The sequence below is a fragment of the Pelodiscus sinensis genome, chromosome 5 (assembly GCF_052426305.1).
Source record: "Pelodiscus sinensis isolate ZL-2025 chromosome 5, ASM5242630v1, whole genome shotgun sequence".
In the NCBI taxonomy this organism is placed as follows: domain Eukaryota; kingdom Metazoa; phylum Chordata; order Testudines; family Trionychidae; genus Pelodiscus; species Pelodiscus sinensis.
In genome coordinates, this window is record NC_143056.1 from 110,559,549 (window position 1) to 110,576,554 (window position 17,006).

Genomic DNA, 17,006 nt, shown 5'->3' on the forward strand with positions numbered 1-17,006 from the left:
CCATGTTATATTAATGATGTTTAACTGTTGGATAGTTTTACTTTCCTTATAAACAAAAGTAAATATCTCACTGCATACATCAAGTTCAAGATCTCACAATCTGCTTCTTAATTTGGTATCTTTAGATTTGATTAAACACACTGTAAACGCTCCATACATTCGGTTACAGTGTAATCACCACATGTCTCAGACCCAATTCTGATGCAGGTATTTGGAAATAATCTACAGCTTTTATAACAATAGATTTTTTTTGCAGCCTTTAAGAAAACATTGATAACAAGAAATAAAACTGGTCTTTGTCTTGACATAATATGGTAGTGATGAGACCTGTGCTATTTCTTAATAGTGATTTAAACCTACTGTCACATTAAACAATGGTGTTAAAGGGTAAAAGGTATTGTCATTGGCTAACTTAATGTTGTATTTACCATCTACCACAAGGGACTCATCTGATTTCAAAGCATCATAACCTTTCAGTAAGTGCGGTTGTTTTGGGAAAAGGTTAGCTGGTTCTTATCTTTATTGCCTTTTAATCATTTCTCTGAATAGAGGCCAGCAGACTTTATAAGGAATAAGTAGCCCTTGAATCAAATAAAAATATATTCATACATAGGTATGTAAAGAATGGCCTGCAGTGTTTCTTTTAACATAAAAATAGACGCTAATATAATCTGCCGTTTCCTTTTTTTCGACAGAAACCACTCTAAGACTCATTTAGAGTTGTATAAAATGCTGTGCAGTGAGTTGACATGCAAATTGGGTGGATATTGTTAAAAAACATTGCAAACTTTCACTTGTTTCACAAATTGACTACTTGACTATACGCATTGCCCCCCTCCCCAGGCTGCCTCTGTATCAGAGACAGCAAGGGGAGGGAGGAAACAGGAGCCGGTCCTGGGGGGAGCTATCTTAAAAGCTGGTTCCCCCCAGCACCATCTCCATGGTGCTGCCTGCCTGCCCCCCACTACTGCCTCTATCAGAAGCAGCAGTGGGGGGCAGGAACTGGGAAGGCTGCTGCAAAGTAGCTCTTGTCCGTGGTGGCCTGGGCAGGCCATGAACAAAGGCTGCTCCAGCAGCAGCCCCTGTCTGTGGAGCATGCGTTCCAGGTCCCTGCTCGTATCCCCCCTTAGCCAGGGGATGCTGGACCCGGCGTAAGCTGGGAATGAACAAGCCTGGCTCAGTCCCAGCTTCTGCTGGGTCCAGGGCCTACCTGTGCTGTGGATCTGCATTTTAAATGTATTTGCTCTTACTACATTTAAAAGGCAGAAACACAGTCGGGCAGTCCCAGACGTGACGCGAGCTGGGACTAAGCCAGGCTTGTTCAGTCCCAGCTTGTGCCAGGTCTGGGAACTACCCACACTGTGGCTCTGCAGTTAAATATAGTAGGATGCAGTTTAAATGCCTATGTGCCCAGCTCCTGCTACATTTAAATTCAGAGCTGCAGCAGGGTAGCTCCTGGACTTGGCAGAAGCCAGGAATGAGCGCCTTCCCTTATTGATTAATCCCATACAAATGTGTAGCCCATACAAATTGTATTGACTACATGATTAGCCAATTACTCAGCTTTTAACAGAGGGGTAGCTGTGTTAGTCTGAATCTGCAAAAGCAGCGAGGAGTCCTGTGGCACCTTATAGACTAACTGAAGTGGCGGAGCATAAGCTTTCGTGGGCAAAGACCCACTTCGTCAGATGCATCTGAGGAAGTGGGTCTTTGCCCACGAAAGCTTATGCTCCAACACTTCAGTTAGTCTATAAGGTGCCACAGGACTCCTTGCCGCTTTCACCTTTTAACATGCTTAATTTGCACAAATGTTCATAGTGAAAGCTCCTATAGCCTCTTCAGCCTTGTCCTTATTAGAAAAAAGAGTGTTCTGAACTCTGGCTAGCTAACTAGAGTTGATTATTTGAGATTAAATCCTAGTGAAGCTGAGAATTTCTGATTGTGAGAGAGACTAAGAACATAAGAACAGCCATACTGGGTCAGATCAAAGGTCCATCTAGCCCAATATCCTGTCTGCCAACAGTGGCCAATACCAGATGCCCCAGAGGGAAGGATCACAACAGGTAATCCTCACATGATCCCTCCCCTGTCACCAACCTCCAGAGAAACAGAGGCCAGGGATACCATTCCTACCCATTCTGGCTAATAGCCATTGATGGACCTAACCTCCATGAATCAATCTAGCTCTTTTTTGAACCCTGTTAAAGTTCTAGCCTTCACCACATCCTCTGGCAATGAGTTCCACAGGTTGACCAGTTTTCACGCTTACCCAGAGCTCTTCTGTGGACATTGTCCTCCACTTGCTCCCAGTCTGCTTCTGTTGATCAATACTAAGGCCTTTTTCAGAACATCAGCAAGTCAGAATCTAGTTCAATCCATTGGTGACTGCATCTGCATCCATGACTTCCTGAGATGCCTACATTGTCTCGGAGAATTGTAGTTCAAGAAGCCAAGAAGAACTAATTGAGAGCCTAAGATTTGGGAGAATGCTACAATAAACTTCCATAGCAGATTAGATAAAGTGGAGTCTGAGCATTTTAGAGTATGTTGTAAGAGCCTGCTCTCCGTTAAAGCTTTCCTATCATGATCAGAATGTTGTTATAAACTATAATAGATACAAAACCTCACAGAGCTTGCAGTAACCAGGGAAGAGACAGAACCAGAGAAGTAATTGAAGTCTACTAGAGACATCTGCTATGTGGATCAATATGCCTGGCATGGCATACTACCAGGAAGAACACCTGTAGAAAATGGTTTAAGATGGAAGGTAGGCAGGAACAAAAGAAAAGAAGAAAAAAAACCCACATACAAAAAAGAACAGTCTTGACATTGTAAAATCTAAGTCATAATTGTACATATCAATGATTCCAATAGGACCTTCTATCTAAGGCTGTGTCCAGACTCAGGGGTTTTTTCGGGAAAAGTAGCCTTTTCCCGAAAAAACTTCCCCTGCGTCCAGACTCAAGCCACGTTCTTTCGAAATTATTTCGAAAGAACGCGGCTTTTCTTTCGATGGCGGTAAACCTCGTTTCAAGAGGAAGAACGCCTTCTTTCGAAAGTTCCTCTTTCGAAAGAAGGCGTTCTTCAATGTAAATAGGGCTTCCTCGAAAGAGAGCATCCAGACTCGCTGGGTGCTCTCTTTCGAAAAAGCGGATTTCTCTTTCGAAAGATCCGCCTGCAGTCTAGACGCGATCTTTTGAAAGAGGCTCTTTCGAAAGATGCTTTCGAAAGAGCCTCTTTCGAAAGAAGCCTGCAGTCTAGACATAGCCTAAGGGTCCATCATATTAAATGAACTATACTAATTGGAACTAAACTATGCCTCACAGCATCAAACACAGTGAGAGGCACAATGGCTTTTTGGCTTACCAAGCTTTCCAGTATAAAGGCCAAATAATTGTCTTCATAGTAATAGCCCCATTGAAGTCAGTGTGATGACTTGTATTAAGAAAATGAGCAGGATTTTGCCTCTTGTGTTCTTAAGGATATATGTTTTCCTTATAGTAATAAATGAAGTTTGCTGTTCTACATCTCCATAGGCTACACATAAGTATTTTTACAAATGCTATTTTTAAATTTTAATTTGACATTGTTTTAATTTCAGTCAATAGAAGTTTACAGACTAGCAGTAATGCAAGATGAAGACCTTTCCTGATATAAAATCCAATCAATGTATGTTCAAGTTACTTTTTGACAGTGGGATTATCAAAAGCCAAAGGCTGCGTCTAGACTGGCGTGATTTTTTGCGCCAAGTTTTTCCATTAAAAGTATTTGCGCAAGAGAGCTTCTATACTGGCATGTGCCTTTGCGCAAAAGATTTGCTTTTGCGCAAAAGCATCCGTTCCAGTGTAGACGCTCTCTTGCACAAGAAAGCTCCTATGGCCATTTTAACCATCGGGCTTTCTTGCGTAAGAAATTAACGTTGATGTCTACACTGGCCCTCTTGCTCAAGAATGCTTGCACAAGAGGGCTTATCCCTGAACAGGAGCATCAGAGTATTTGCGCAAGAACCACTGATTTTGTACATTACAAAGTCAGTGTTCTAGCACAAATACTCACTGCCAGTGTAGAGAGACGGCAAGATTTTGTGCAAAAGCATCTGCTTTTGCACAATATCATGCCAGTCTAGATGCTGCCAAAGTGTTAGTCAAGTCTGGCCCCATTGAAGTCAATCAGAATTGTAACATTTACTACAATGTGAATAAAGTTAGGCTAATGACAAGTGGGTGCTTTTGAAATTCCCACCCCTTTATATAATTTTCCTCTCTTCCAAGTGGATGACTTGAGTTCTCTTTAGCAGAAAATCAAAGATTCCTTGTTTTATCTGTTTGTCATTTTTAGGTTTCACCCTGTGAGTGCAAAATGTAGTAACAGTTATTTGTACTCAGTAAACAAATTTAATCAGCAATCAAAGTATATTCTATAGTCCAAAAATGAAAACTACATTATTGCAAGTCAAATGAACCTCTACAGAGTGTCATGCAAATGCCTCATGTAGCTATAAATGAAACTTTTGAAGTCATTATTTTTGTCTATGTGGAAGTCTTGTTTCTTATCTAATAAAGGAAAGAGAAATTATACATAAGAAGAATCAGACAGCCACAATCAACCATGTAATGCAATCACACAATATACAATTTAAAGCTGAATAAAATAAAGCCCTTAAAAAGCAGCCTGTAAAGTCTAAAATTAGTATTGGCATAAAGTCTAAAATTGGTATTAGACATGGCAAAGCAGGAATTGTGATAGAACAGATCAATAATTTCTCTCTTCTAGTATCTTGTGTCTATATCACACAATTGAAGGGGTGACTCTCCTCCCAGTACATGCATATAATGCACTTGGTCACTTGTGCAGCACTGTTATAATGCTGTGGAGGACATTTTTTCCTGAGTCCAGTTGCTGATCAACCTATATCTTGAAGCATAGGACTTGATGATGGTCATGTCATTTTTATCATACCTAATGTAATTGCAAGTATCAGAGGGGTAGCCGTGTTAGTCTGAATCTGCAAAAGCGACGAGGAGTCCTGTGGCACCTTATAGACTAACTGAAGTGTAGGAGCATAAGCTTTCGTGGGCAAAGACATGCATCTGACGAAGTGGGTCTTTGCCCACGAAAGCTTATGCTCCGCCACTTCAGTTAGTCTATAAGGTGCCACAGGACTCCTCGTCGCTAATGTAATTGCAGATTCTCTTCTTACAGCAAGACTTTATGTAATGACCATGGGGCAGTGCTCCTAGAATGGTGATGAATGTAGTATGCATGCTTAGATATACAGCTAGAAAAAACTACAAGAAGTAATTTAAAACTTTCCTTGATCATTTCTATCGAAGCAGCTTGTGAGGCCAACCAGCTACAAAATATAACCAGTGGCCAGATTAGTTAGGAAAGAAGAGTGGCGGGGGATCTCTTTGGGCACGTCTACACTGCAGGCTTCTTGCACAAAAATGGCTGTTCTTGTGCAAAAACTTGTGGAGCATCCACACTACAAGCCCATTCTTGCGCAAGAAAGTTTACAGTAGAGCATCAGAAGAGAGGGCTATTTGTGGAAGAATTATTCCTCTCACCACGAGGAATACACCTTTTTGCGCAAGAACTCTTCACAAAAAGGCTACTGTGGACGGGAACAGGGGTTTCTTGCGCAAGAAACCCCTATGGCTAAAATGGCCATCTGAGCTTTCTTACACAAGAGAGCATCCACACTGCCATGGATGGTCTTGTGCAAAAGCACATCTCTTGCGCAAAAGCACATGGCAGTGTGGACGTGCTCTTGTGCAAGAACTTTTTCAAAAGAACTCTTGCACAAAAAGTTCTTGCGCAAGAAGCCTGAAGTATAGACATAGCCTTTATGTTTCAGCCAAATCCTAAGATAGGTATATATGGGAATATATGTTTCTGCATGAATTAACATCTTTGAACTGAAGAGGCACAGTCTGGCCAGCACTGGAAATAGAACGGAGGGAAATACAGTTTTGTTCTTGAGACAAATAATTAAAATATGTAAGATCAAATTTGTATTTAGTGTGAATCAATATAGTTCTAATTGACTTCATTGTAGCTATACTGATTTACACTAGCTGAAGAGCTAACCTTTATGCTGTGTACTGTGCATATTTTTTGTAAGTCTGTTATGTTGGTGAAACTTAGCTATGCCTGTTAGGCTATGTCTACACAGCAGTATTATTTCGAAATAACATAGTCTGCGTCTACACTGCTGACAGTTATTTCAACATAATGTTGAAATACTGTCAAGCTGAAGAACTTCTTGCTCCAATTCCTGTAACCCTGATTTTATGAGATGTAAGGAGAGTCAGAGGAAGAGTGTTCTACTTAGAAATAAGTGCAGTGTAGACAGCACCAAAACTCGAAATAAGCTATTTTGAAATAAGCTACGCAATTCACATAGCTCAATTTGCATAGCTTATTTTGAGTTGAGCCCTGAAGTGTAAATATGCCCTTACAGTCCTGTATTATAGGTTCATAGTTACAAAAATAAAATCTGCAGAGGATTATCCTACCATAAGAGTTACAAACAGGGCACAAACACTATTGTATTGCTTTTTCTATTAGAACACCAAACTGTACACATTTTTAAAAATATACAATTCTTCTCCTTTTGTCTTTTCCCAGAATATAATAACCTGAATTAAAAGTATTCTATAAAATAGCTCTTCACTGTCTTTCCTTAATGTTTTGACTTCTGATTTGTTTTTCAACTCTGTACTTTTGTTCTTGCTTTTTAAACATGGGCTTTTTTTAGAGCTTGATCCCATTTGCTCTTTCATTTTCTCTGTTTTACCCAAGTGTTTTGCGTTTTACTAATATTCTGATCCTTTTTTTGATTGCATGCTAGCTATCTCTCATATGCAACAGCAAAAAAATCACAGGCATATAAAAGCTTTCCAGGGTTGAAGAATGGCTTAGGAGAACATGTTTGATCTTCTCTACTTTCTGTGTCAACTAATTGTTTCCTAATGATCCTAGGACTGTGTAAAGATCACAAAAAGAAACTAAATATTATAAAGAAACCAGAGTCTCAACTGGGTCCTAAATATTCATGTTTACTAAATATGTACAAACATGCAAGGTCATGCAGAAGAATACCTGTATAGTGCTGCTCTGACTAGTTTCTGAAAAGATACAATGCAGTGAACTTTGCTAGAGGGCTCTAAAACTTAGCTTCTTTGCTGGTTGTGAGCTCACAATGGTATTTCAATAAATGAGTCGTGAATGGCTAAGCCAGGCTATTAAAGAGAAGGCAAAAAGAGAGGAGGGGGAAGGAAGAAAAGAAATAAAGTGTAGAAGAAAAAGAGACCAAAAGCAGGGACTGAAATTTTGCATTCTAGGAGGTAATCCAGATATAGCAAAAGCTATCGACACTATCATCGCCAGCCCATTCTGCTCAGGGTATTGTTACATTTTGGGATAATCCCAGGTGCCTCAGAATTCTCTGAAGCTGTAGCTCTCTTTTCTGAACACTTCCAGTCATCATACAAGCACACACTGAGTATCTTGTAAGCAGCTCTGTCTCAACAGTTCTGATTCCAGGAGCATGCGTGTTACACCTGGGAAGATGGCACCAGTAGCAAATGTCCTCAAAACCATGTGCAATGCAATGTCCAGTCCTCCCCTAGACCATTCAGAGAGAGAGTCAGGTTCATTTTTGCTTTAAAGATTCAATACTCAGCAGTTTTCCACATTAATTGGAATTAAAAGTACACGTTAAATCAAGCACCGCATTAGGTTGCTTTGGATTAAAACAAGGCCCTTAAGAAAAGGAGATGGGGTTTTAAATGAATCCAAGTGTAAGAATAAAGTTGTAAATGATTACCTGCAAGTAAGTAAAAAGGCTTTCTAGAGCCTGGTTTAGCAAAGCGAACGCTAGGTTTGTTAAAGCTAATTTCCTTGCCAATTTACCTGCCAGGAAAATGACTGGTCTCTCCTCTGTCAGGCTCTCACACAAAGTGCTCTGTTCTTTTGTTGCCTTCAGTGAAAGGGAACTTGTGGTTCTCTGTCCCCTTCTATTATAGCCCATTGAACCTTTGATGTGTGTTCTTCTTTAGGTTACCTCCCAAAATAATGTTCGTGGAAGCTGTGAGTAAGGTGACATGGAATCTGGTGTTGAAGGAAATTCTATGCTGGTGTTTCTACAATTTCCTCCCTTGGTGGTGGTGCTGAGTGTTTGTCTCTTCCCTTTGTTTGCTTGATGGCCCTGTTACCTTCTACTTAAATTGAATTCCTAATGTCTCATTGTACCCTGAAAATACTTTTCGGGTGGCAGAATAACATTCCTTTGACTAGGGTGGGATAACTTCACCCTCTCCTGGCAGACATATTGGAACTTGTTATCAAAGTGTATCTGTGACCTTAAATTTGACCTTCATACATATACACACACAATAATATTCATGATCAGTATGTTAACTTTCTGTTGATATCTTGCATATCATTAAACTGTTTCTAGAAGGTATCATTAGTAAGTTGGGTACACCCAACTAGTCAGGGCAGCTGAAACTTACTTGCCAATATCAATGAGCTCCTTGTCCTCTTGCATTAGGGTGCTTCTAGAGTCACATACATTGATCAGGACAGTGAAAGCCCAATAGTATAATGGTGGTTCCTGGACTTTCCAGGAGACAGTGGGGTTGCCACTGGAAACCACACACAAGAAAACCTTTCCTCAGGCAGCCCTAAGTGTGAAGTTCACACCTTTCAGTCCAATTTTTCCCATGGACAATCCATATTCAAAGAAACTGTGGTAATCTCATGCCATTTGCATTTACCAGCCTCAATATTTTTGGATAATTCAAATGTAAATATTTCTTTCCACTTCTAGAATCTTTTTTATCGATTTGTTTTCTGTTTCTCCATATGCATTTGTCCAGGCAGCATGTAGAGAAGTAGATGAATGCCCCTTAACATGCAGTGCTTAGAGTTAACGTGTAAAATCCAGGACCCATAAGTCTGTGCTCAATCCACACAGAGTGCTACAACAAAACTGTGTAGGTATCTTTATTTCAGTTTCTTATGCTTCCATAGAAATTCTCTCAACCATTGTTCCAGATCACATAGAAGCTCTTCAGGTTTATTTCATGACTCATGCAGAAGCATTAACCTCCTGACTTTGTCATTAGAGAAAGAGGCAGTTGGTTTTAATTTGCATTTTAAAATATTTTGTTCACAATAATTCATCAAGTATTTTGACGTGTATACAACTTAGTTATAGTAATATATATTGGTATAACACTTGTGGTCATATCTACTAAATATGGGGCTTGATCCTTTTTCCATTGAAGCCAGTCAGTATGTTAGCACAGAGCACAGCGACACTAGGTTCAGCCTCATAGTAGGAACCTTTCAGATACTGCTCCAGAGAAGAGGTTTGAGGAAGGCAATCTTTTTTAATCCTTAGCTCCTATGCCTCGTACATATGAGGCAATCCAGTTCCTCTATTGATTATAGTCCTTGCTAGTGGTGGTACCAAGGTGATGCCAATATATTCACTATCCTCTACTATTGTCTTTCACCAATTCTTTTTTGGCCTTCCTTGCTTTCTTTTTTATCCCTGGGGTCCCAGGTCTCTCATCTTCCAGAATATGCATGTCCCAGACACCTGAATAGTAATAGAAATATAGCCGTGTTAGTCTGGTGTAGCTGAAGCAAAATACAGGACTATGTAAATACATAGTCCTGTATTTTGTACAGGACTATGTAAATACATAGTCCTGTATTTTGCTCCAGACACCTGAGTATTCTTTTTTTGATATTTTCTAATGTATCTAATAGTAATAGAAATATAGCCGTGTTAGTCTGGTGTAGCTGAAGCAAAATACAGGACTATGTAAATACATAGTCCTGTATTTTGCTCCAGACACCTGAGTATTCTTTTTTTGATATTTTCTAATGTGTCCTGCTCAGCTTCCTTACTCTCACATTTATATTTGACTTTCCATGAAGTTGGTAGTATCTTCCTTAGCCATCTGTGATGGGCTGCCTACAATCTCTTTTTATTAGTGCCTGTCATTGGCCAAGACTCTGGTCTGTACAGTAGCATGCTCAATGCTATAACAAATGAATTTAAAACACAGAGGACATTCAAAACTGTAAACCAATTCTTAACAGGTCAGTATTTTTGGATCAGTAATTTATATGTCCAGGGAAGCTTGGACAATGTGTAAAATGAGTTTTTAACTGAAGGGCTCTATGTCTGCCTCTGTCATGCAGCTGAGTTCACTGATGCACAAAGTGAAGTCACTTCTCCAAGGACTCACACAGTGCATTGGCTACAGTTCAGATAGTATTACAAGATGCTACAGTTGGCTTCTGTTATTTTGTTCTGTAACTATTCTGCCCAGTGGCCTCCATACTGTTTCCAAAGTACAAGCAGATTTCTGCTACTACAGAAAGTCCATCATTGCTCTGCAGAAGACATTTTTCTTAAATGCACAGAAGTCACAACAGTAATTGTTTCAGTTTATAAGTTTCCACGATGGGCCCTCTTGAAAGGTTCTAATGTAGATGGGTGTAATTGACTAAAATAGGATTCAGCTGCCCAGAATTGTATTTTTATGCAAAATGTATACCATTGTGTGAGGGGAGTAAGAATCAAATGCTTCAGTTTCTAAGCAGCATACATTCCATATATGATCCATATTTATTTTTACTTTATTCACAGTATTTCCTTTATACAACATATCTCATCTTGAGCTGTTAGGTTTTTGGATTAAGGTATTTTATCCATTAGTAGGAGAGTTCACATATTCATTACAATAGGTCTCACCTCTTCTATAGCTTACTGGAGGTAGAACCAGATGTATCAATTTAGGTGGGCTGGGAGTGTTCACACCCTTTAAGACCCAACCAGATTAATTGGCCTCTCTCAGCTGTAGAAAGGCTTTAGCAAACCACCTGCTTGGCTTGGAGCAATGAGAAAACTGAAAGGAGCCTTTTTCATCCTCACTGTTCAGTTTATTGAATTCTAGGTGGTTCTGTTATTAAGCTGCAGGGGCTTTCCAAAAAGATTGCTGAAAGCCCTCTTCTGATACTAATATTCAACTCTACACCAGTAGAGAGGAATCCTTCCTGAGACCTAAATCTTGTACTGAACCACCTGACTAAGCATCCTTTATCTAATTATATGTGAAAATGTCTTTTCTGCTATTGGGGAAGTCTGCAGATTCAGCCCATGATGCACAGTGTTCTGTGGAACACTGAAGTGTCACATTTTCCATAATTTTCTTCATAGGCACTGCATGTGCATGTGCAACATATGTCTTCCACTGTCTGAGGTGAAATTTGATAATTTATATACATTTATTTAGTTGTTTGTTATCTAACTTGAAGTTGTCTTCCAATACTGCCTGTGACGGGGCGAGGCAGCCCCGCACTGAACCTACAGGGCCCAGCCAGGGTTACCTGGCTGCAGAGGCCCCTCCCCCACAGCTCTACTAAGCATGCCCGGGCTGCAGCAGGGCTATAAAAGCCTGGGGAAAGACTCAGTCTGGAGAGATGACCGGAGGAGAAGGACCAGGGCAGGGCAGGGCAGGGAAGGGAAGGGAGCGGAGCGGAGCGCCGCGCCGCGCCCTCTCAGCTGTTGCTGGGAACGCCAGGAGAGGTGGAAAAGGACGTGGAGGCGAGTTGGGGCAACCCCGGGACTACCGAGCGAGGGGACGCTGGCATGGAGCTCGCAGCCAGCTGGGCGGGTACAGGGGAAGGCACCTCTGGGGACTAGGTAGGAAGTGGCCCAGGGCAGGAGCGGGAGCTGCCTCTCCTGCCCAGAGAACCTCGGTGTGTTTCGGCCAGACTGCCCCACTGAGGGAGTGACCCGTTACCTGGTCGCTCACAGGGCCCTGGGCTGGGACCCGGTGGAGTAGGGTGGGCCTGGGTCCCCCTACTCGGGGGTGTGCCCCGCTATAACCCCTGAACTACATTGTGGACTCAGGCCGGAGGGCCTTGGCCTTGTTTAAAGGGCCAGCTACAAACTGCATCGTAGCGGTGTTGGGGACTCAGGCGGGAGGGGCCCGCCACACTGCCCTTGGAGTTATTTCTAGAAAGCTTTCTTCAGTTTATATGGAACACTGGAGTTCTTAGTTCCTGTGTTACATTTGACATGAATTGGTATTAGTTGTAAGACATTTGCTACTGAAAAATACATGTTTGGCAAAACATTTCAGAATTACTGACAGGCAGGTATTTTATCATAGTAAAAATTAGTAAAAAGGCAAAAAATAAGTTTCAAAAGCTTGGTTGACAGGTTAATCTCTTCAGTGATGCTCTTCAGCACATATAATCCTTTCATTTCTCACTATATTCACAGATGTCTCCAGTATTTTATTTTCAGTGCTCCCAAATGTATCCTTAAATTAGAAAGGCACAGAGCACCGCCAATGAGAACTGAGGATTTTTACCCCATTCTTTAGAAGACCTTAGAATCTCATAGAACTGGGCCCAATTTTTATGTCTTCTAAATCGGGCTTCTCCCCAAATTTTCTTTTGGTCTCAGTGTTCCAAGTAATATCCTCCTTTTCCACCAGAAAATGTGTTTTGTGTGTATTTAGGTCTCTTGAAGATTGAGAAACTAACAGTTCCAGCTTTCTATAAGGCAAGTATGGACATGGTTGTGTGTTTATCAGCCTGGTGGCTTCACTTCTAAGAAGGCCATTACCCATCAGTTACTCTGCTAATACAATTAACTTTTTATATCTGATCTTAATTTCAGCTAAAATAAAATTGAATACAACATTGATTTCAGATTATGCTTGGCTATAGGCAAATCACAGTCCCCTTTGGAGATCTGTTTACCTCTAATGTGGAAGTGGCTTATAGGCACTCAAAATCTTTATATGGAATATGAAGTGTGTCACTTTCATATTTCACCCAAGTTAATTCGTCATTTAATTTTTTTAAGATCCATCTTTATGGGAAATTATGGCCCTATATGCTATTCATGAAAGCTATGTCTAAACTGATTGAGATCTTTTGTTTGATAGCATTTTTTACTACACTTTAGCACGCACTTAATTCAGGTGGATTCCGTGCAGCGTTGGATGGAGGACTTGAAGTTGATGACAGATTGCGAATGTATGTGTGTTCTTCAGTCCAAACCAATCAGCGCAGAGGAGGATGCACAGAGTGATCTTATCCTTTCATCACCACATAGTGCATATGGTAACTTGCAGTTACTGTTAAAAAGAGCTTGGATTATAAGCACGGAATTGACCAGGATTTCTCAAAAGCTGGAGAAGAACAGATGGCAGAGAGTTCATGGCATGACACTGAGAGTCAATTGTCACATACGTTCAATGATAAATGAATGTACTAGCTTCACTAGAAATTCCTCAGAAGAAATGCACCAGGTAGGATTATTTCTTCAATATTAATTTGCTTGTCAATTTGAATTTGTTTAGAATGTTGGAGCTGATCAGATGTTGCCTGCACCAGTAATTTTTTTAAAATGACAATAGTGGCAACTCCATTCTTAGCAGCGTGACTCCATATCTCAGAACCATATAGTCACGTGGTGGTTAGGTCACCGTGGTTTTGTAGATCTGGTTCTGCCATCTTTACTTATGTTGAATAGTTTACTCCATGTTTACTACTGAAATTCAGTCTTTTCTTCAGTTAAAATGTAGAAAATGTTTTTGAGACTGGGACTGTCCTAACTCCTTTTTTTTTTAAAATCTCCATTATAATCAGATTCCAATAAAAAGGGAAATTGAAAAAATGGTGGTTACATAAAATATCAAACTTTTTCTAATTACTCTAATCAAATGTTTTTTCTTAATGAATGTATAGATCTTCATGTGTGGATGGATCCATTATTTTAAACACTTTTTTTGGCCTCTTTTTCTTCCCCTTGCAGATTGAAAAGCTTTTAATTGAAAAATGTTCAGAATTTACAGCAGTCACGGAAAGGTAACTTACATTTCCTGATTCGGATAGTCAGTTTTACTTTGAAATTATTTGTTACAAGCTGTGGTAGTTTTAATGAGGGAGGAAAATCCAACTAACACTCTTTGAACCTCTAAGGGTATGTCTACACTACAAAGTTAATTCGAACTAACAGACGTTAGTTCGAATTAACTTTCATAGGCCCTACACTAGCGCTCCGCTAGTTCGAACTTAATTCGAACCAGCGGAGCACTTAGTTCGAACTAGGTAAACCTCATTGCACGAGGACTAAGCCTAGTTCGAACATACTAGTTCGCATTAAGGGCTGTATAGCCCCTTAATTCGAACTAGTGGGAGGCTAGCCCTCCCCAGCTTTCCCTGGTGGCCACTTTGGGCACCACCAGGGAAACTCGAATGCTCCCTCCCGGCCCCAGAGCCCTTAAAGGGGCACGGGCTGGCTACGGTGCCCATGCCAGATGCAAGCCGGCCAGCAGACCCTGCACCTGGCACGCCATGAGCCAGCCACCCGATGCCTCCCAGCCCTCCGCCTCTTCACGGGACCAGGCTGGCAAGAGGCGGGCACCCGCCTGGTCTAGTGCAGACATCGTGGACCTCATCCACGAACTCCACACTAGGCACAGGAAAGTGGCCGTCTAGGGCAGGAGAGCTGCCAGCCTGGCCACCCAGGAGCAGGTTTGCATGAAAATCAAGGTGGTCCACTGAAACCCCCGACCCTGAGCTTAGAATGGCCGTACTGGGTCAGACCAAAGGTCCATCTAGTCCAGTAGCCTGTCTGCCGACAGCAGCCAACCCTAGGGACCCTGGAGTGGATGGACCAAAGACAGTGACCAAGCCATTTGTCTCGTGCCATCCATCTCCAGCCTTCCACAAACAGAGGCCAGGGACACCATTTCTACCCCCTGACTAATACCACTCCATGGACCCAACCTCCATGACTTGATTTCACTTCCCTTTAAACTCTGTTCTAGTTCTAGACTTCACAGCCTCCTGCAGCAAAGAGTTCCACAGGTTGACTCTTTGCTTTGTGAAGAAGAACTTTCTGTTGTTAGTTTGAAGCTTGCTACCCATTCCTGCTACCCATTCCTTTCCTTTAGTGTCCGCTAGTCCTCCTATTATGGGAACTAATGGAGAACTTTTCTTTATGCACCCTCTCCACACCACTCTTGCTCTTATAGACCTCTATCATATTCCCCCCTTCGTCTCCTCTTCTCTAAGCTGAACAGTCCCAGTCTCTTTAGCCTCTTTTCATATGGGACCTGTTCCAAACCCCTGATCATTTTAGTTGCCCTCCCCTCTCCCACCTCTTTTTCCCAGTCTCCCCCAGTTTTGTATAATAAGGAGAGATTCTATTTTTGAACACACGTTTTCTTTATTTTGTACATCAGGAAGGGGGGCTAGGGAAGGGTAAGTGGAAGGAGGTGAGGGAGGAATGGGGTACACGCCCCGAGGGGGAGGACTGGGCTGGCTCTGCAGGCTTCTGGGGGTGGAAGGTCTCCTGCAGCCCCCTCCCTCTGGATGGCAGCCTGCGGCAAGTGCAGCCGGGGTGATGGCCGAGTGCTGTGGTTATCCACATGTGGGCACTCAGGGCACTCTAAGCCAGGACCACTTTGCAAGCGGGGAACCCTGAGAACTGTCTGTCCAGGGTGGGGGTCGGGTCCCTTTAAGCACAGCCCTCGGCTAGCCTGAGACAGCAGCTCCACGCTCTAAGTCCTCATCTGATGCCCTGCTGGCACTGCTTCTGGCCATCCTTAACCTCTGTTTAGGGTCCACTCTGTGTGGACATGCTAGTTTGAATTAGCAATATGCTAATTCGGATTAGTTTTTAAGTCTAGCTGCGCTAATTCGAATTAGCTTAGTTCAAATTAAGTTAGTTCGAATTAGTGCTGTAGTGTAGACATACCCTAATTGAGCATGTGTAGCTTTCATGAAAATGACATCTGGCTACTGGGCCCTCAGTGCCCTAAGTTTGATTCTTAGTGTTATCCACGTTTAGACCCTGATCTGTTCATTAGTATCTGTTGTTGAATAGGGAACTAGTCATGGTACAAGGGTCAGTGCTAGTGGTTTGTGATGTGTTAGCTCACAGCGTTAGGCTTGAACGTAGAAAACCCTTGTTCTATTGAAATCAATGACAAAAATACCATTACTTCAGTGGGGCTAGGGCTTCAAGCCAAGTTTGAAATCTGCGGTCCTGGTTCATGTTTGAAAATTATGATACCAGATGTTTATGTACTTTTGCAAGTTTTTTGAGTCGGTTTCCTGAGCCCAGATAGTCAATCTCTTGCATTAGTTAGATTAGTCACTGATATAAGCACAGTACAATGTTGTGAAAGAATTCTTCTCATGCTGATTCTAATGGAACTTGTTGGCACAGTCATGCCAATCAATAGTCCCATTTGATTTACTTTAAACAATGAGCCTGCCACTCATCTAAGCATCTTCAGAAAACAACATAATGGATAATCACCAGAAAACAGAAAATGTGTTTTGCTGCTCTCTAGCAAATACGTGTTGCTTAAAAGTATTCATTGTGTGTGTCTTAGAGGATACTCTGAGGGAGACAAACCCCACACTGCAGAGCCAGGAATTAAGGAACAGCTTTGGGGCCTACACAGCTCTGCCCAGATACACTTGCAGGTCCTGCACAAGATGGAGGCAGGACTTTAAAGCAGCTCAGAGGCAGGCACTGGAAGGGAGCAGATAGCTGATCTGAGGAGAAAGGACTGCCTGGGACCTGACAACACAGACCTGTGCAAATGCACAAAGGAGAAGCAGGGGGACAGTGTGAGTCAGAAGGTGAAGGAGACCATAGGAGGAAGTGGTCAGGGGAGGCAAAGACTGTATTGAGTGTAGCTGCTCACTAATGAGCAATGGGGAGGCCGACCTGGGTTCCCCTACCCACTCTGAAAGGACATTACAACAACAGGAACCTTTACCTCCACCGAGATGGGAGCTGGAAAGGTCCTAACAGTTCAAAGGCAAACCCTCTTTAGTAAAGAGGAGGACTGGAAAACTTTCCAGGGGGCACTGAAAGACAGGACTGTTCTTCACTGGGGAAATATATTGCCAACCACCACCAGGCCGCGCTGTCATGT

At 42.0% G+C, this 17,006-nt stretch overlaps 1 protein-coding gene across 3 annotated transcripts in view; it reads left to right on the forward strand.

Annotated features, from left to right (window-relative positions):
* Window positions 1-17,006, forward strand: part of INSC (INSC spindle orientation adaptor protein) — a 278,332-nt gene that overhangs the window by 129,257 nt on the left and 132,069 nt on the right. For 2 of the 3 annotated variants that reach the window (XM_025186251.3, XM_075928027.2), the window contains exons 4-5: window positions 13,010-13,355; window positions 13,862-13,914. In XM_025186251.3, the coding sequence (XP_025042036.3) occupies window positions 13,010-13,355; window positions 13,862-13,914 (399 nt within the window). The remainder of the gene's footprint in view (window positions 1-13,009; window positions 13,356-13,861; window positions 13,915-17,006) is intronic. The other variant, XM_075928031.2, reaches the window with a different exon arrangement.